At 41.1% G+C, this 20,734-nt stretch overlaps 1 protein-coding gene across 1 annotated transcript in view; it reads right to left on the reverse strand.

Annotated features, from left to right (window-relative positions):
* Positions 1 to 11,544: 11,544 nt before the first annotated feature.
* skia (SKI proto-oncogene a) overlaps positions 11,545 to 20,734 on the reverse strand; it is a 63,574-nt gene continuing 54,384 nt past the window's right edge. Inside the window, 6 exon segments of the mRNA XM_084918291.1 lie at positions 11,545 to 14,434; positions 14,436 to 14,557; positions 16,001 to 16,231; positions 17,375 to 17,709; positions 17,835 to 18,139; positions 18,639 to 18,754. Of these exon segments, the coding sequence (XP_084774417.1) occupies positions 14,377 to 14,434; positions 14,436 to 14,557; positions 16,001 to 16,231; positions 17,375 to 17,709; positions 17,835 to 18,139; positions 18,639 to 18,754 (1,167 nt within the window). The 3' untranslated portion in view covers positions 11,545 to 14,376.

Below are 20,734 nucleotides of genomic sequence, written 5' to 3' on the forward strand. Positions count from 1 at the left end.
AATCCTACACGCCTCTCTGCAGCTTCTCTCCTCCTGTTACCCCCCAAAACCCCATCTCACCCCAAACAACATACTAAAAGCCAGCAAAAAATGACCTAAACCTAAAAAGTCACAAAGAAAGACTCCAAGTCTCTGTTAGTACATGACTTAATAATTGATTGATTTACTCTGCCTTACAGAAACCTGGTTACAGCAGGATGACTATGTTAGATTAAATGAATCAACACCCTCGAGTTATTCTAATCATCAGAAACCTTGAAGCACAGGCCGAGGGGGCGGTGTCATGGCTCTGTGTCTCAGGAGTGCGATGGATGCCCTGGCGGCCACACCCTCGAGTGGGCCGCCACGTCACACCTGCATCTCATCTCAAGAGTTTTGGTGGAGGACTATTTAACCCCGCACAGACGGCTGCTCCACGCCAGTCCGTCAGTCACTTCACAGTGGTAACTTGGCTCCCCGCTGAACCTTTATATGCTTAGTGTCGCATGAGCTGTGCTACTTTTACCTCTGTGTTCTCAGGTTCCTATCCAACGTGCTGTGTTAATCACCTGCCTGTCCTCCTGCCCACTTGTTCTCATCTCTGCCTCCTTGGACTTACCCTCCACGGACGTACTCCCCTCTCTGGGTTCCAAGGTCCGGCTCAGATTGTAAGCCAGATTCCCTTAGCCCTGCCTAATAGTGTCTTCCCATTCTCCTGTACTCTAGTAACCTTTTCCCCTTTCTGTTGCAACCTTCAACGGTCCCGATCATGGCTCCCCTGTGCTCCTTTGCATTCCTGGTTTTCTTTGCTGTCCCGGGTCGCTTTTCGTTGTATGAATAAAACTCGAACTTGCCCACATTAAAGCGTATTGTGTGTACTTTTGGGTCCTGCTTGTGTGCAAACCACGATTCATGACAGGTAGTGTGGCAGCAATCTTCCAGACCAGTCTATTAATCAACCAAAGACCCAGACAGACGTTTAACTCATTTCAAAGCCTGATGCTTAGCCTTGTCCACCCCAAATGTGAAACTCAGAAACAGTGTTGGGTGCAACGCGTTACTAAGTAACTAAGTAACGCGTTACTGTAATTAAATTACTTTTCCACTGAAAAAGTAGAGTAACTGATTACTGTTCATTTTTAGGTATTTTAATTACAGTTATTCACAATGTACTTGCGTTACATTGTAAAATAATTAAACTCGCTGAATATCATGATTTAATTTCAATAATTTATCTTCTAAAGGTAAAAGTAAACTCTGCCGCTTTAACATCGTTGTAGTGCAGGTGCACGTCATTTCGCGCCAGTTTGCCGCATAGTCGTATTCTAAAGAGGAAGATGTCGGACTCGGCTGAAGTGAGTGGCTGTTTTCTGAAATGGACATATTCCCGTCTCTTCACTTTTCTGAAACAAGCAGACAAGAACATTACAGTAATGTGTAAGCTATGTCCTTGGGAGAAAAAACTATCGGCCACTGTTAATAGCATGAGTAATCTACTGAAGCGCCTGACACGAGAGCATAGACGAACACTTCTGAAGTATCCTTGTTCATCATCCATGGATAACACCGCGGCAACTCCTGCTAAGCAGGCAAAACGTGATTTTACTTCAGCAGCACGTAAGGTGCTTAAAAAGGTGAGCTTAAAAAAATGATTGGAGGCTACATTGTGGAAGAGATGCTACCGCTGTGTACTGTAGACTCTCCGTCTTTAAAAAAAATATTTATTATTTAAAGAGCTTAATTTCTATTGTTTGTCCACTCAATGTTTATAGGGATTTTAAGAAGTATTTAGTTAAATTACTTATTGAGTAATTAAGTTGCTTTTCAGACACAGTAATTAGATAAGTAATTTAAATACAATATTGATTAAGTAATTAGTAATTAATTACTTTTTAAAAGTAATTAATTACTTACCCAACACTGCTCAGAAACCAGTCTTACTTGTTACCATCTATCGTCCACCTGGGCCTTACACTGAGTTTCTGTCTGTCAGACTTTTTATCTGATTTAGTGCTCAGCTCAGATAAAATAATTAGTGTGGGTGATTTTTAGACTCAACTGGCTTCTGTCAAAATGTAAAAGAACCCACCCACCACTTTAATTGCCCCGCCAGAGATTTTCCACAACTCCAATGGAATTAAATTGTTTTGGTCTGTTACTCGCCGCCCTCGCAGGAACCCTGATGGGGCTGTTAACCCCCGGTCTCTAGTCTACCTTGGACTTGATTTGCTGTTCTGGTCTTACTCCCTTGAATCTTTCTGCTGCTAAAATCCCCATAACTGACCATTTCCTCCTTTCATTTAACCTCACACTGTTTGGTTCTACCAAGTCAACCCATCTCATCTCGTTCCGCATCATCTTGATCCTGTCCCTACAGGACTTGTGAAATGCCTCTCTTCCTTACTCCCACTCATCTCTGCTATCATCCACTCTTCACTCACCACCGGTATCATTCCCTCCTTATTCAAGATTGCTTCAGTCACTCCTATACTGAAAAAACCTTCCTCAGATCCTAACAACTTTAACAACCTCCGTCCGATTTCTAATCTACCCTAGGTGTAGTGATGGATGCAGACCTAAACTTAGAAAAACACATTAAGACAATAACAAAATCAGCTTACTATCACCTCAAGAATATTTCAAGGATAAAAGATCTGATGTCTCAACAGGACTTGGAAAAACTAGTCCATGCATTCATCTTTAGCAGGCTTGATTACTGTAACAGCATCTTTACAGGTCTACCTAAAAAATCAGTCAGACAACTACAGCTCATTCAGAACTCTGCTGCTCGAGTCCTCACTAAGACCAAAAAAGTGGACCACATCAGTCCAGCTCTGAGGTCTTTACACTGGCTGCCTGTCCGTCAGAGGATAGACTTTAAAGTTCTGATGCTGGTCTATAAAGCTCTGAATGGTTTAAGACCAAAATACATCAGTGACCTCCTGACCCAGTATGAACCTTCCAGATCCCTCAGGTCATCTGGATCCTGTTTTTTTTCAGTTCCCAGAGTCAGAACCAGACACAGAGAAGCTGCATTCAGCTTTTATGCTCCATATATCTGGAACAAACTCCCAGAAAGCCTCAGATCAGCTGAAACACTCAGTTTATTTACATCCAGGTTGAAGACTCACCTGTTCTCAGCTGCATTTGAATAAAACACCAAATCCACACTTTTAAGCTTAAATTTCAAAACTTATATTTTAACTACTGATTTTATCTACTGTTCTGATTTTATCTACTGTTTTTTTTTATCAATTTTAAATCATGCTTTTTATTTGTTTTTGTTTTTTAGTGTCTTTGTAAAGCACTTTGAATCACCTTGTTGTTGAATTGTGCTATATAAATAAGCTTGCCTTGCCTTGCCTTTATTTCTAAAAGACTCGAAAAAGTAGTTGCAACTCAACTTCATTCACACCTGGTTAATAATAACATCTACGAGAGATTTCAGTCTGGTTTTTGTTCATGTCACAGTACAGAAACTGCTTTACTTAGAGTCACTAATGATCTTCTAATCGGAGCTGACTCTGGTCTACTCACCATCCTCGTCCTTTTGGATCTGAGCTCAGCCTTTGACACCATCTGTCACTCTGTCCTTCTAAGCAGACTTTCCTCTCTTGGCATCTCTGACACACCCCTAGCCTGGTTTCAATCATATCTCCTTGACCGCTCCCAGTTTATTCAACTGAAATCAATCCACTTATGTCTTTTCCTGGTCACTTCTGGTGTACCCCAAGGTTTAGTCTTAGGCCCTGTCTTCATAACTTACATCCTCCAAAATATAAGCAAAATATAAGAATCAGACCATTTACCATCTCAATTTATGGAGAATAAAGTGTGTGTATATTTTTATATTGTATTTGCATACATTTCTAAATTTGAAAGGTAGGACTGCTACACGCATTATTAGTGATATTCCTGATTGTTTTTAGACCTCTACCTGAATGTTGAATTTTAGGCGTTTAATCTATTTATCATTAATAGGTACATTTTCAGCTGTTAGAACTACTATAGTTCAATTTTGTTTTTTACTGGATAAGACAAAGAGTATGAAGTTTTCCCCTATTCTGTGAATCAGATATGACTATAAACAGAGGATCCGCCCTGACCGGGTATACCTTCCTTTTGTACAATTCATACCCACTCTCAATATAAAGTAGCACGTGGAGAGCAGCTCACTTTCACCGGTGAATTCAGGGCAACACAATAACTCACAAGACATTGTTTTTAATATGGATTTCAGAAATGATGAGAAACACAAGGATAGCATTATTTATAAACGTCTGACTTTATGGTTTATTCAGTTTGCCTTTCTTTGTTTTTTAAAAATAAAAAGTCTGATTTATCGATCACCCTGAGAACAAGCTTACTGCGTGTTTGCTGGAGGGAGGTTAGTGTTTTCACATCTTATCTTCTAAAGGTTTTTCTTAGTATTGTCGCTGGCTCATAACACCCCCGTTTTTGTGACAGCTGAATATGTATCACAAAACAGATGTGTTTGGGTTTGTGCGTGTGTGTGTGTTAGCAGGTTCAGAGACTGAGAGTACTGCAAACCAAAGACCAAACCAAATCCACAATCAGAGATCACTTAACAGTGGACATATAGTATGTAATAATTATAATGGATTGCATTTATATAGCGCTTTTCAAGGCCCTCAAAGCGCTTTACAATTCCACTATTCATTCACACACTGGTGGAGGCAAGCTACATTTGCAGCCACAGCTGCCCCGGGGAAGACTGACAGTAGGTGAAGTGTCTTGCCCAAGAACACAAAGACCAAGACAGAGAGAGCAGGGGATCGAACCAGTAACAAGATGAGCTTCCCAACCCGCTGAACCACAGTTGCCCCAAAAATGGACAACAATCATGGACGTTTATTTTAGCAATAATAAATATAAATATTATTACTTATTATTACTTTGTGCTACGCAGAAGGCTGATCCTCACGCCCCATTATGGCAGGACTTCCAGCGTGCCAGTGGCCCTGGGGCTCCTGCTCCTTGACGCGGTGACACTTTGTCATCCTCCTTCAGAGCTACTGCTACCTAGCAGACTGATGCCTCCGGCTCGGCCTTTGCATCTGGCAGGGCCTTGACCGGGGTTGCGTGTGTATATGTACAATTGTAAATAGTTCATTTGGAACACTTTCACTCTGGGCTTTCAGTTGCATTGTCTCCTGATGGGGTGTCTTAAAGAATTAACTGGTACATATGGAATATGTAATGGAGTAATGGAGGTTACACTGTAACCTTGTTTCTCTAAGTGAGAACCAAGGTTACACCTTCAGGCCGCTCGGAGACGCGTTCCGATCAAACCACCACTGGTTTCACGTCTGCACAGCTGTTTTATATGTAAGTTGTGGGGCGTGGCCAGGTCATAAAGAATTATCCACACGCCACGACAAAGACTCAGAGAACCAAGGTTACAGTGTAACCATACAAAATGCTGTAGAGTTGGTGGAGTGAAGGATGTCTGTTTTTCTGGGAGTCATGACTACAGCTCATGTTAGAATGATGCTGTACAATTTGCTAGACAAACTGCAGCAATATGTAATATACACTGATACTGAATCCATCATAGTTACCTCATTAACAGGTGAGTGGATTCCTCCTTTAGGACCCTTTATGGGCAATCAGTGAATTATATTGTGGAGAGGGAGAGGATTAGGTCACAGAATTTGTGTCAGGGGGTCCAAAATGCTATCTGTATCACACAAAGCAGACCAAAACTTATTTTGTAGTAAACCAGAAAACAGACACTCATGTGGTTGTTGTCTCTGATACTTTTAAGCACGATAAAAAAAAGTTTTCATCTAGAGAATGATTCAATTGTAAAAATAAAAGTTCAAGTGGTTTACAACAAATGTAGCGTGTTGCCTGATTATCTGCTCCACATCTACTCCTGCTGGCAGCCTTTATATAACCAGCATTTTCACATAAGAGATATAAACTTTGCAACAACATCCTTCCACCTCCAGATAAGAACAGTTATAATAATGTATAATAATAATAATGTAGAAGTACAAAATGTTTTCACCAAATATTAGGATTTGGTGAAGTAGGAATTTAAGTTGTATTTATTTAGTTTACCAGCCACTTGTTAATATCACTAAAAAAGGACGAAAGAAAAAAAGAAAGAGGTGAAAGGATGGAAACTAGCACTGTTGGATTTGATATACAAATCATCACCCTGTGTGAGGAGGATTATTATTGGTAATGCAAACATCGATTTTATTAATGCACTGTGTGCGATACAACAACAACCATTAGACCAGTAAAAAAAAACATCAACACAATATGGTGGATTTTTATTTCTGTTATTAGTTGCTGCTGTCCCTTTCATAGCCAGTATGACAGCAAACAGGTGAAACATACACACAAAAAATGTTTGTAGTCCCTCAGCACCAAAAACACCAAAATACATAAACCATAGGACAAACAGCTCAAAATGAGCTGGACAAAGCTATGGTTGAGGTACTGCAAAGAAATGACATAGATGTGTATGAAAAAGCTACAAAGTACTCCAGTATTCTTCAGAGATATCGCTAACGCTGCCACGGGAATGTGATATTCACAGAGAAACCCCCCCACTGACATGACCTCTGTGGCACCGGGCAAACCTCCACCCGGCCCACTCTAAACAGGTGACAGTAGACTTAAGAGCCACAGGACTCAGTGCCGCTGAATCTTTGATTTTATTTATTTTTTGTTGTGTTTTACTTGCATCTATTTGAAAGGGTGAGTGTAAACACACAACATTAAAAATGAAACCTAATAAAACAAGTTTTAGAAAGAGACTTTTTCATTTGATTCAATTTTATATGATGGATTATGCAGAAATAATAGAATTGGGCTGAAAGGTCTGTTGCTTTTTTACATATTCAAGTTGTGTATGATGTTTTTAAAAAGTAACTAATTATTTTTGAAAATAAGTAATCAGTTAAGTAACGGGATTACTTTCTTGGAGAAGTAATCAGTAATTAGTAACTAATTACTGATTACTGATTACAGTAATTAGTAACTAATTACTGATTACTTTCTTGGAGAAGTAATCAGTAATTAGTAACTAATTACTGTTTTCAAGTAACTTGATCAACTGGTCAAATAAATACTGTCAGTAAATACTGACTCAACCCAAGAGATTGTGAAGGCATACCATGTATGTTATTAACAGTTTTTTGGTGAGTTACTGAGATATTGTGTATTATTCTTGTGTTGTCCATGCATTTGCGTTTCATAAACATGTATCTTTCCATTTTTTAAAACATGTATATGCTAAGGACATCCCAGTATGTGTCCTGTACCTGTCTGTTTCATTTAAAAAATACTCAAAATGTACCTAATAAATTAAACATGACTCCTTGATTGACTGTACATTTTAAAATAGCAGGAAACAGGGAGGCAGAATAAGAGTGAGAAAGCTGCAGAGATGCTCCAGAGACTAATGAGCTAACTGCGGGGTGTTCTTCCTCGTGTGACTGCTGTATTTGGGTCAGTCAATAGTCCCGTGTAGTGATGGCGCCGCTGGTTTAAAGGAGTTTAGAGCTGTCCGACAGCCAGGCCCACATCACTCTGAAGATATGGGCCACGGCAGAAGCAGCATCCAGAAAACTGCCTCCAAGCAGCCTAATGTCTCACTGTACAGAGAGGGAGGAGTCTGAGGCTTGTGTGAGCTATGTGGAGTATTTGGGTTTTGCTCTAAGAACTATTTAGTTTTTGATTTTTCAGGTCAGTAATTTGTCATTATTCATAAAGACTGAATGCTAAATGCTTCAGTTGAAGCTAATAAATGTTCCTGATTGACAACAAGCTTCCTCATATAGAAATCTGCTTACAGGATGTTATTTCTTTTGCTCAAGGTTGGCATCCTTTAGTTGTGCATAACAACAGGATGATATCTAAATTGTGTTTTTTCACAAAAAAGCTCCTTGAAAAGTTTTTCAGTGACAAAAAAAACGTATTCTCTCTCAACATCAAACAGGTAAACAGTGAAGCACAATATCTGCTTTTATTAAAGTCTAAATGGCATTATTGATGGAAAAAAAATACTGAGCTGCTCTATTTCTTCATGTATAAAAGACTTTTGTCAGTTAATCACACAACCTTGGGAACTATTATATTACTTATTTGTCAATTCTGTAAGTTTCAAATTATTTGTTATCCAGAAGGCAGTGTTTCCACTTTACTGGGTCTTACTCTTTGTTCACAGTTTACAAAGGAGTTCCCTGGGGCTCTACTAGGACCACTACTCTGTATAAATACCCATAGTACTTTGCTGTACTCCATTCTTAAGCAGATCACACAGTCATCTACTGCTCATCTCCTTCAGTAATAAACCTTTGAATCCCATTTAACACAAGGTAAGTTTATGTTAAATGCAGGTAAATCGAGTTCATGTTATTTTGAAATGGTAAAAATGTGTCCTCAAAACCACTCAAAGGGCTGAGACTGTAATGGTCACAATGGTGTCCTTATAGATCAGACGTTATTCAAATTTTAGGTTTGAAACAAGTGTTTCAATGTCCATTGTGAATAATAAAGTTTGTTTCCGAGGAATAAATCTCTCTTTTCTCTGTAACCTTTTTACATTTGTTGGATTATGGGGATCTGATTTTTAAATGCACCGTCCAGTACCTTGTCCAGAGGAGGACGAGAAACAATAAAGTACAGAATCAGAGAAAATAAACTTAAAAATGTAATAAATACAATAAATAAATACAGGCAAGCCAAGCCCCTCTTTAATGGTGTTGGTCGAGTTACTTGAAAAAAGTAATTAGTAACTAATTACTGATAACTTCTCCAAAAAAGTCATGCCGTTAGTTTACTAATTACTTATTTTAAAAAGTAATTAGTTACTTGGTTACTTAGTTACTTTTTAAAAACATGATACACAATCTGAATACGTTATAAAGCAAAAGACCTTTCAGCCCAATTCTACTTTTTCTGCATAATCCATCATATCAAATCGAATCAAATAAAAAAGTCTTTTTTAAAATTGTTTTATTCAATTTAATCTTTTAACTTTATGCATCAAGCAAAAATGAAATTATATGCAACAGTCTTTGACTTGAAGAAATGTGTTTAACATTTAAACCTATTTCCTGCATATTCAGCATATAAAATAAAATCATGTTTTGTGTTTACCCTCTTTCAAATCGATGCAAGTAAAACACAGCAGAAAATAAATAAAATCAAAGACTCAGATAATTCCATTAACAATGTTCTACAACACACACACACACACACTCAGATCCAGTTTAGTGAATGCAGTAAGCAGAGGAGTGGAGGTGAGACCAAGCAGCAGGCTCTCAGCCACAGCTGCCTGCATCAGTGCGCCTGTTAGACTCAACCACAGGAGGGCAGAGCAGCCAGAAAATGTACTCAAGTAATAGTACCACTACCTCAACATAGTTTTACTCAAGTAAAAGTAAAAAGTATTTAGTAAAAAAGGCTGCTTGAGTAGTGAGTAACTGATCATAACATCTGATTTAATGTTTCAAAATGAGAAAATCAGACAGACAAAAATATAAAGTTTAGTGCAAATTTTGGTATTTGAAAGACTAAAAAGCAAAAAGGATACTACATATAAATAACACTTTTCCAAATCAGTTTTCACACACACACACACACACACACACACACACATATATATACACACATATATATGAAAGATTGTGGGGCTGACTGATTGCGGGGCTGACTGACTGATTTTTGCCCCCTGCCTCAAGTGGTCATTAGAAATACTGCGGGCCAACGTGGAGTTTGATGAAGTACAGCAGCCTTGTTTGGAAGTAGCAGACGACTTCAGTTTCATCACTGCTTTGCTTGAGTCTGTGTTTGCGTCTATTGTCTTGATTTTGACACAGAATGAAGTTAAAAGCAACATTTGAAGGTTGAATATGTCGTAAACCTCATCAAACCTCCACTGAGCAGAGAGAGAGGAGTCTGCGGCTAACATATACTGTATACACACATCTGTGTAACACCGCTGTGTGCACACACTAATGAATGTTTACATCAAATGCTGTAAGACTGAGTGGGCGTTAAGTGCACATTCCTGTGTAGTTCAGTGCTTGTAGCTCATCTTTTCCTTTTTAAGGTTTTCATAGTAATTACGGAGGCATCTCCAAAGCTGCCCTGAAACCACATCAGCACACACAAAGAAATCAGAAGGTGAAACTAGAAGAACGCCGTGTTTCAGTGATGCTGAAAGCGTCCTCTGCACTGGAAGAGCTCAGCTTTGTTTTACCTGACAAAAGCTCTGTGTATATTATTTGTTTCATCATCATTATGGCCACGGCACACTTTTAATTAACTTGTTCTGGTTGGAGCGCGCTGAGCTGCTTCTTTTGCTCATTTGATTCTGTCAATCCTGTAATTAGAGATTAGAAGGATGAAACCAACGAGTCTCACGTTTGTTTATTTTGTCTTTCCAGCACATAAACAGCAGAAGCTTCTAGTTTCACATCCAACTCTTACTCATATCTTCAAAATCACTCGAGTCATACTGAAAGCGAGGCACATGCCAGATGACGCTTTTTTGTAGTGATCAATCCCCAGCTGTGGACTACTTTCTTTATTTGCTTTATCTAGAGGTTTTGGATACCACGGGGACAAAGGAAGGGCAACAGGGAAGTAGGGTGGCACATCATACTTCAGTGAAGATCCCCAACATGTAAATTCAGCAAACTAAATATCCACAAAAACACTTTAACACTATTTATTGTATCAGTATCTCCAATAATTAGTATTTTAAGGACAGCCGGGGCACGGGGAAGGGGCGGATCTACAGCAAGGGGTTGCCCCCCCATAGCTCCGCCCCACCAAAAGTCCAGGTTTCTAGGTGGAGTCTTTTACAGTAGGTTTAAATTCACAGATAAAAATAATTCTTATGTATCTTTATATTAAATGGCTTTTATAACGTGTTGCGCAGTCCCACTGACCTCCCAGTGTGTTACACGACAGGCCACATTTGGACTGTTCAGTGGTTCAGAAGCACTTTATCCTTGAATGTTTAAACCAGCTTCACAATTATCAATTCAAATTTCATTAGAGAATCCACACAAACATGCAGACCACAGGGTGAAGCACGTCTCTGAAGAATACAAATCAGAGGTCTTATGGAGCGTCACGGTTTGAAACTACAGCTCAGTTGGCAGTGCCAAACAACACGGTAGAAGCACACATGTAAGATTGTTGTAGTCTGCATTGAGGACATTTAACGGTAAAGACATGGACAGCCACGTTATTAAGCAGCCCATCTTAACTGCAGTTTGATTCTCCACAGTCTCTTTTTCCTTCACAACTTTCTTTGATGGTAAAAGGACACTTTACTTTTCTTCTCTCTTTTCTTCTCTACTGGAACACACAGATAGTAGGAACTATCAACACATGAATCCAGACATATGTGTATTTCCACTTTACAACACCAAGGTTTAGACCGAGGTATTCTTGCAGTCTCTTTGTGAACTGCACTGAATCCATCGGTCAGAACTGAAAACAAAAAAGGCACTGAGTGCAAATAATAGCTGTTTGCTAACAAGGCACCAAAAACAGGAAGCGAGGTCGTTCTATCTGGACAAACAACTTTATTTGTGGTAATGCATCTATACACTGTACATTCAGTCACTGTAGTATATAAGCATAGCTATTTTCAAACATAATCTCATAAAGTCCTTTCCTTTACAATATATCTGTATCGTTAGAGAACGGAACAGTGGCGCTGGAAGAGAAAGGCATGAAGAATCAAGAAAATAAAGGAAATAGATGAATAAGCCAAGCCTCTTTTCATACTGTATGGCATTAATACATGGGAGCGCTCGCCTCTTACATAAAAATATTTCTAGTACTGTATATAGTATTAGCAGCAGCACAGGGCTAAAAAGATACATGAGGATGAAGGGAAAAGAATCAGCACGGTGATATAGTAGGTGTAGCTGTGTGCGACCTGTACTGCAGGTCAGCTGATCCCAAACACACTGTTAAAAATTCATGAGTGGTGAAAAAAGTCATGTCATATAAAGACTACAGTAAAAAAAAAAAAAAAAAGATTAAATTCACTTATGCATGAACTGTTTTTGAAACATCTCAGTTAAAACACAAAGTTAAAAAAAACAAACTCCCCACCAGCTATTGTAAGAAAAGAGTTTTTGAAAAAGGAAACACCATGTACATATATTATTACAATATCGTAAATGAAAAAATATTTACATTTGTAAATTCTTATTCAACTCTTCACACTGGCTAGTATACTAATGTGGACTGTTATTGCTGCTTTGCTGCCGTCGTTTAGCAAAATGGTTCTTTAGAAAATAAAATGTGTTTTTAAACGTCAGGAGGACAAAAAGCCAAATGTCATTATTGTCTCCTTCTTTTGTAGAAAACCACAAGCACTGTAAGGCCATTAGCTATTTCGTAAAAACAACTACAAAATGTACCAATTTCAGCTCTGCCAAACCCAGAGTAACAATTTGCCAAAGCAGGTGGCTTTTTTGCCACAGCGTGCACATAATTGATTTCAAGTACGGGGCGAGGAAAGCAATCGTTCAGAAAAACGCCCAAAGCTTTTTAGGATTGTGAAGTTTGTTCGTTGCTCTGGATTCTCAGAATACTGATATAAAGAGCTGCAGAGCGAGGGCGGGGCTTGATGTGACGCCCCTCCCTCTGACAGCTTCAGCATCACCTGTCCTGCTCTGGAAACCTTTGGCCCTCCTTCAGGCACTTTAGGTTTTCCAGCATTGATTAGTTTTTTCTTTGTGTGAAGTTTGATTTTCTCTTAAGAACAACATACACGTGTTGCTTTTTTTTAATAACATTTCTAAATAAGACAAATTGCTTGATATTGCATAACACAATAAAACCCTTACATGTACAGTATCAATGCCCAATAACTGACTATAAGTATGGCAAACGCTGTCAAATTTCATGCATAAAGAAAATTAGTTTTCTATTAAAAATGTGAACAGAACTGTTAGTTTGAAGTATTCTTCTTTAGAAAGTAAAAACTTCAACACAACAGACAAATAATAAAATATTTTCACATTTAAAACAACATCAATAATTAAAGGAAAACTAGCATCAACACAATGTACATTCTGATTGTATTGCATCCACAGTGTGGCGGCTGATTCACAGCCTCCGGCTTCTGAATACAACGTTTGTTCGTGCTCCTGTTGTCAGACTGGAGAGTGTGCTGCTGCCCAACGCCGGCTTCCTGCTTATTTACAATACTTGCCTAATGAAAACAGAGCAGCAATATTCTTTTGAAAATGCATATAATCAACAAAATGCTATATGGTAGGAGTCGCGTATAAGACGATGCTTTCAAAGAAAGATTGCTGAAAATAGTGGGAGTACGATGGGGGAGGGGCTGTTTTCACCTCATGACAAAGTGCGATTCATTATTGTAAAGTTTAAAAAAAGAAAGGTATATTTATATGTACATACTTTAATTCAAATGAACACTTTGTGGTTACGGACAAGACCAACCACCCAGCCCACTGTGACGGCACGAAAACATCTGGAGTGTGTTACAGACTTCAGGACTCAAACACTCAAATAAAATGCGACTTGTATGTGAGTGTATGCAGAGCATCCAATAAAAGAGCTCATTTAAAAACTCGTCACCAAGTGACTGGTAGGGATCATTTTTGAGGCTTCATTTGAAATGGAAAATGTGCCTGTTGAACACAAAGCCAAACCTAATCTTTCATGTTAAAATCATTTGCCATGTTTTCATATCCAATCGTGTTTGGGGAGTCGCCCCAATGGGCTGCGATGGCTCCCTGACAAACCCCCGCAGCACAGTGGGAAGTCCATTTGTTCATTTTTCACTCCAATAGCACAGAAAAACAGAAAAACGCTCTTTGTGTATTCTACATATCGCTATGTAATCTCTTAAATAGCTTATAATGTCTTCAGACTCCTATGGTTCATCGTGGCAGGAGGCGCTGGTGGAGGCCTTCCCTCCTGGCCACGTCACTGTAACACCTCCCAGCAGGTGCACACGTTGATGTTATATCGTTATGAGTTTATATCACAGTCCTACAGCCTCTCCTTGTGTCCTTGTGAAGGAAAATCCAGGCACAGCCGCACTCAGCACTACAGAGCCGTTCACTGTGCTCCAGTTTTCAGTTCTACGAGTTCAGAGGTGCAAAAGTCAGTGCTTCAGAAAATGCATGCTTCCAGTCATTCCTCTGCGGTACCACTAGACTTTTCATGCACAAGGACAACGCTCCTCCATTCTTCTCTGTGTCTCCATTTGAAGTCTTACGTTTTGTGTTCAGTAGACTGAGGGGCAAGCACAGGAACAGTGGTGTGATGCGGGTGACCTGTGGGACTCGTGGGGTGGCGATCATGGTGGCAAATGGAAAAGGTTCAGCTGTAAGGCTGGCTGCTTGGTTAGTTGTCACCAGTGGGAATGTCCTTGGGTGTCCCGTCTCTTTTACTGTTTGATTTGCTGCTGTAGCTCCTTCACCATCCTCTCCAGGTGCTCCCGAGCTTCTCGCTCGTGCAGCAAGTCGGCTCGAAGCTGCTCACGGTCGGCCTCGGCATGCTGCAGCTTCATCTGGAGGTCCTCGATCTGGAAAACGCAAGGGCACAAATCAGCTGGGACTGTACAGCAGAAGAGAGCAGGACGGTCTGGAGTCAAAAGCACCGACCTCACTCTACACAACTCAGACTAACTGGGCTCATGTACTCAAAAAAACTATAAGAATATACTGTAAAAATGTTGTTTCAGGGCTAAAGAATGAACGACCTGGAAGTTTCCTGTGTTTCCTCAAACAGCCACTTGGCAGTGGCTCCAAGTGGGAGTCAATGTTAAAACGAGCGAGGCTTACAGCCAATGCTTTAACAAGTTTGTTCAAACTGTAACAAAACTAAAAGTGATGCAGAATAAAGGGTGGCTTAATTTTGACACAGGTGTGTAGCATTGGTACTCAAAGACAGTCCGTTGGTTTGAATCTTGCTTTTCACAAGCAGAGCTGACGTCGCCTCCCTGGAATATTGATCCTATATTCAGGAAGTGAGAAGTTTCTCTCAGCAGGTTACATCCTGTCACCAGGTGCTTGCTCATAGAATACGAATGCAGTGAACTGCCAATCTCTGAAAGCTGAACTGAAACAACAACAGTGACTGTCCCTCTTTTATCTGTGCTCTTTAAAGCAAACAAACACACGCGCACCACACACACACAGCCTCTGCTCTCCTGTGGACATCAGTGTTTCCAAGCTCCTACTGCAGCACACTGTTTATATCATGCAAGAGTTACTATGTCGATCAGTGGCCTCTGAACTCCTACAACGAATGACGTTTTATATTCTCTGAGATCATTAGAGTCATTATTAACTGATGTGTCCACATTTGTATCAAGCTGATGTCTCCAGACTGTTGGGTTTGAGTTTTTCTCATTGAGAAAGTTCATGATGGCATCCTGTCTTAATGACAGCCTCTCACAGACGACTACAGTGTCTGCAGGGAGGTACACAGACACAGCTGTCTAATCTGTATTTCCATGGTGCCTGGGGGAAAGTCTCGTTTCCTTTTGGAGGGTGAATATCGTACGTCTCAGGGATACATCCCTTTATTTTTGACTGGGGAAAAGGAATCGTGGCTTTTTTGTTCTTGGCTTCTCTGCTGGACTTGAGAATATCTGGGACAGTGAAACATTCACATTGAGGACACTGTCTAGAGCTTCTACGATCACAACTGGTCTCACATCTCACTGTTAGTTAAGGGGATCACAGAGATATGATATGGTTTTTAAATAACAGATTCTCTACAGCAGCGGTGTCCAGGTCCAGGCCTCGAGGGCCGGTGTCCTGCAGGTTTTAGATCTCACCCTGGGTCAGCACAACTGAATCCCATGGTGTGTTACCAGGCCTCTGGAGAACTTCAAGACATGTTGGGACATGTCCTCGAGGGCTGCAGGCCTGGAGTTGGACACCCCTGCTCTACTACAGTTTCTATCCTGATCTTTTGGCTCACAGGGATTACACACGGTATTTGAAAGCTGAATCATCACCTGTGCAGAATACTTTGCACGGAGTCGCCCAGCCTCACAGCCTTTATCACAGACCCTCAGCTGTCGGGCTTGCTCTAGCTCCCGCTTCAGGCGGCTCCTTGACTCGTTGGCTTCCTTCATCTTCTTCTCACTCTCAGCTCGCAGACGCTCAATTTCCTTCCTGAGGTTGCGCTTTGCCTCAGTCGCCTCCCGCAGCTTTTCCTTCTTGGCCACCCGCAAGAACTCCAACTCCTTCAAAGTAGAGAACACAACAGCCTGGGGTTAGCAGCCTCTTACCATCCACGCTCAAACTCAGAGTTACGGCTGGTCCTGGATCTGCTTAGCGTTCTGTCCTAAAGCAGAATATGTTGTCTTTGAAATGAATGTCTCAAATGTTACAGTCTTTCTGTTTGTCTTCCAAACAGGCACGTTTTTCAATAAAAGGAATGAACTAAACTATGTCCGTAGACATGGATGTGTCACTGAGAGAAACTCGGAGTGCCCACAGAGCTTAAACAACATCTTAAATGAGCATCGTAGGAACGTGACCCACCCCGCTGCCTGTCACAGTCCTGTCTCTGAACTGCTCACACTTCAGTGTCAGTGTTTACACTAAGCCAGTTCAGCTGACAGAGTCTGGGTTTACTTCCTCTAAATCTCTAAGAGAGAGTCAGTCTGTGCCGTGGCAACATGCCCATCGCCTTCTCATGGGAAACGAGCAGCTGGGACTAACTTATCTGTCATCAAGCTTTGTTGGTTCCTACAGTGACAACTAAAAGTCCATCCCCATCACAGCCTGTATTTCACAGAGACTTGAAATGAAAACAAAGCTATGAGGATGAACTGAGCTAAATACAGGAGGAAGGAGAGCAGAGGCTCTGCTGCTGGTTTAGCTTGTGGGGGACATGGATATGCACTAAGCTCTAATGGAAAGTGAAAGTAGACTGGCGTCTGGCTGCTTTTCTTTCTCTGCATGCATCTTGTGTTGCTCACCCACACCGGCTCTGTTCTGCCAAAAATGGTCCAAAAATAAAAATGGAAGTCTGGCCTTTCCCTTTGCAGCAACATCTGCTGCCATTGTTATCATTTGCCAACTCATGCTAAGCTTTGTGGGGAACGACAGTGACTTCTACTAAAGCTCAGTGAATCTCCTGTGTGTGCACACTCTGTGGAGTGTAGAGCTTTTGTTAAGGACGGCTAAAACAAGCCAAAACACAAGTCATTAGTGATAAATCTAAATCTACGGCCCCTGTAGGGTAGTCCGCTTCATGTCACACAATGCAAATGTGTTAGTTCCCATTTACCTCTGCTTCCACTCTTTACCTTGCACTTTGTATTTAATGCAAATACACAAAAGTTAGGATAATACTCATGTTGCCTTCCAACAAGGATTACCTGCTGAAGGCTTCTTTTCGCCTGCAGGGCCGATCCCAACTTCTCCTCCTGCTTCACCCTCATCTTAACTATTTCGTGCAGAAACCTCTCCTTCGACTCCTTGGAATCCAGCCCACTGTCCAGCGCCTGCCTCAGGCTCTCCAGCTCTGACTCCAGGCCCGACTCTGAAGAGGTGACAGGGGCTGGTGCTGCCACCGATGTGGCTGCGGGTGCCGTGCTTTCGGCTGACGCGATAGTGCAGATGGGACCTTGGACACCGGGCGAGCTCAAGTCTTTGGCTGAGCTGCTGGATGAGGTAAAAGATGGCGACGAGAGGGAGGACATGGACGAAACAGCTGTTGGAAAAGGCCACGGAGATGAGAGAGGATGAAACGATCACCTGACCGGGGCTACATGTATTTAGCCAAACAATGAAGCAACCTTTACACATCTGATTATCGTTAAAGTGTTCTTTTCTTACCTTCGTCGCGGCTCTCCACCTCGATCTCCACCTCAGAGTCCTTGTCATCCTGAGGCAGCGGAGGTTTGCAGGCTGCTGAGGAAGCAGGCCCAGGGATTTCATGTGCTGCGGACTGGAGCTCCTCGGTAGCTCTCCTCTTGCGAGGCCTGGTGTTGGGGTGTGCGCCCTCACCTGGAGGTTCGCTTCCACTTGGGTAGGAAGTGCTGGGTATCGATGGGGACAGAGGCCCTACCTTGCCTAGTGGTAGCGGAGTGAGGGCGACGTTGGGGGCCACTGCATTCTCTAGGGTCTTGTAATTGTAGAAGCTAAAACGAAACCAGACCAGCATGACGCGTGTTGTTTTACATACAATAACCTAAATCAAGGTTACGCGATTATCAAGACAGAGATCCAATAGTATGGATTGTTACTGCTGTGTTACACGGTCCAATCTGAACAGCCTCAGCAGCCAAACGCGTTGGGAAACAGTCAAAGCGCCTGCAGCTCTTTCCTCCCACTTCAGGAGAAACTGGGCCAGATCATCTGTGATATTTTGCAGACTGCGCTGGCAGCACTGTGCCAAGTGGGTGCCCACGGCATGAGTGTGTCAAATGTGTGTGAATGGTAGAGTGTGGGAAGCTGTGGAACAGTCAGACTTGACCCCTGTGACACCAGCCCACCCAGACAAGTGAGAGAGCACTCCTCTGGGTGGGAGCTCCACATACCCAGCTGAGTGAAGCAACTGCCATCCTCATGAGCAGCAGCTTCCCTTAGACCGCACATCTACTGAACCCAGGTTTATAATGGACTTGGTGCTGTTCTCACCTGTCTCTCAGCAGAGCCAGCGGGTTACTGGAGGGCTCCTTATCACCCGCAGAGATGTGGGGGGACCAGGGTCTGAAAGCTGAGGGCCTCTGCCTGGACTGAATGCAGTTCAGCCCCTGGAGAACACAAGTGATTCAAGTTAGTGAGGAAATTACACCGAGCCACAGAGTTTAGGGTTAACAAGGACAGAGATGGCTAATCCGATTACTTTTTTCAAGTAATAAGTAAAGTAAGGGATTACTATTGCAAAAACGGTAATTAGATTACCGTTACTTTCCCGTAAGCACACTGCGTTACTGCGTTACTAAAACCGTGATTTTTTGCGAGAGTGTCTCATGACAATGACGTAAGCGAGTGCGACGTTCGTGGCAACAGCTGTGTGCAGATCAACAATGGATAATACATTGAGTGCGGGAGAGAGTATGAGCATGCAGCGTTTAAAGCGTGGAAGTACTGACCTTACTTTGACTTTGATTCCATAAAAAGTGACAAAAACATTAGCGTCCGTTGTGCGTGGGAAGAAAACTTCTTTTTACAGCAAAAAAACCCCTAAACTTCCAAGCAAGCACCGAGTGCGCAACGACGTAATGGGAAATTCACAGAGAAACTCGAGGATTCTTCCACTGACCGCTGCGGCACACCCGCACCAGGGCAAACCTCCGCCTACGCCACTCCTGCTTTACAGGTGAAAACAGAGCAACAGGACCGCTAGTCTTTGATTTTATTTCTTTTCTGTTGTGTTTTACTTGCATCTATTTGAAAGACTGAGTGTAAACAGAAAAAAATATTTTATTTTATGTGCTGGAATGTGCAGAAAATAGGTTTAAATGTTAAACTAATTTCTTCCAGTCAGAGAATGTTGCATATAATTAAATTTTTTAAAAGATTAAAACTAATAAAACAAGTTTTAAAAAGAGACTTTTCCATTTGATTACATTTTGTATGATGGATTATAAAGGCTGAAAGATCTGTCGCTTTATCACCTATTCAGGTTGTAAATCGTGTTTTTAAAAAGTAACTAAGTAACTAAGTAATTAATACTTTTGAAAATAAGTAATCAGTAAAGTAACAAGATTACTTTTTGGGGGAAGTAATCATTACTTTTTTCAAGTAACTTGACCAACACTGAACAAGGACATTCCCATTGGTCACAACTACTAACCATTAAAAAACGACATAAAATGTATTCATTTTTACTATCAGCTCACAGGAAAAGTCGATAAGCGTGTGAATATTAACATAAACATCTTTATAACTTGGCCATAACAACAATATGCAGTGAAGAAACTGTTCCCTGTTGTGATCATGTAAACTCCTGCTCACAGTCACAGGTCCACTGCTACAACAAGAACAGGAGCTCACTTACACTATGAACCTTCTCTGGCTGTGGGTGAGGACGACGGCTTTTTGTTTCTACTTCATGGTATTTAATATGATTTTTTTCTTACTAGTATTGGTTTACTGTAATAATGGACTCTGATATGTTGGAGAAGAGAAAGAAAAGACAAACACATAACACACAAAGAAAAATCGGTCGCAGTGTTGACAGGTTTGTGTCACAGCGATCTCTGCTCTCTGAGAATCTCCATGAACCTCGAACACTGTAGAAACTCCTCTGAGGTCAAACCTCCAAACTGAGGGGTGAAATTACACCAGTGGACTGTTCAGCAGTCGTGACAGCAGCTTGGCACACGCCACCGTGGTTAAACGCAACAATGACAAAGTGCCTGTTTGGGTTATATATGTATCATTTGTTTTTTGAAGACCTCTATTATGTGATTATATTTATATTTCTGAGGATTACTTGATGAGATTTTGTTTACTTCTGAAAAATCATAACTTTATTAGGACTTATTAACTTTACCATGTTACAGCTGCAAGTTACTGTAAATGTTTTAGGATGTTCAAAGAAAAAGAACAAATATTTGTTTGCACAAGGTTAATATTCCCAAAATTTCATTTTGACATAATGTAAATATGAATATCAGAACATTTCCCTCCTGTTCTTATGGTGAAAGCTGCCGTTTATTCTGGGTACAAAGAGTAGAATGAGTCACTTCAGTTGTTGGTGTAAATGTGTTACTGTGTTGGACACA

This window comes from Perissodus microlepis, chromosome 20 (assembly GCF_051167445.1).
Source record: "Perissodus microlepis isolate ML-2025 ecotype Zambia chromosome 20, ASM5116744v1, whole genome shotgun sequence".
NCBI lineage: Eukaryota > Metazoa > Chordata > Actinopteri > Cichliformes > Cichlidae > Perissodus > Perissodus microlepis.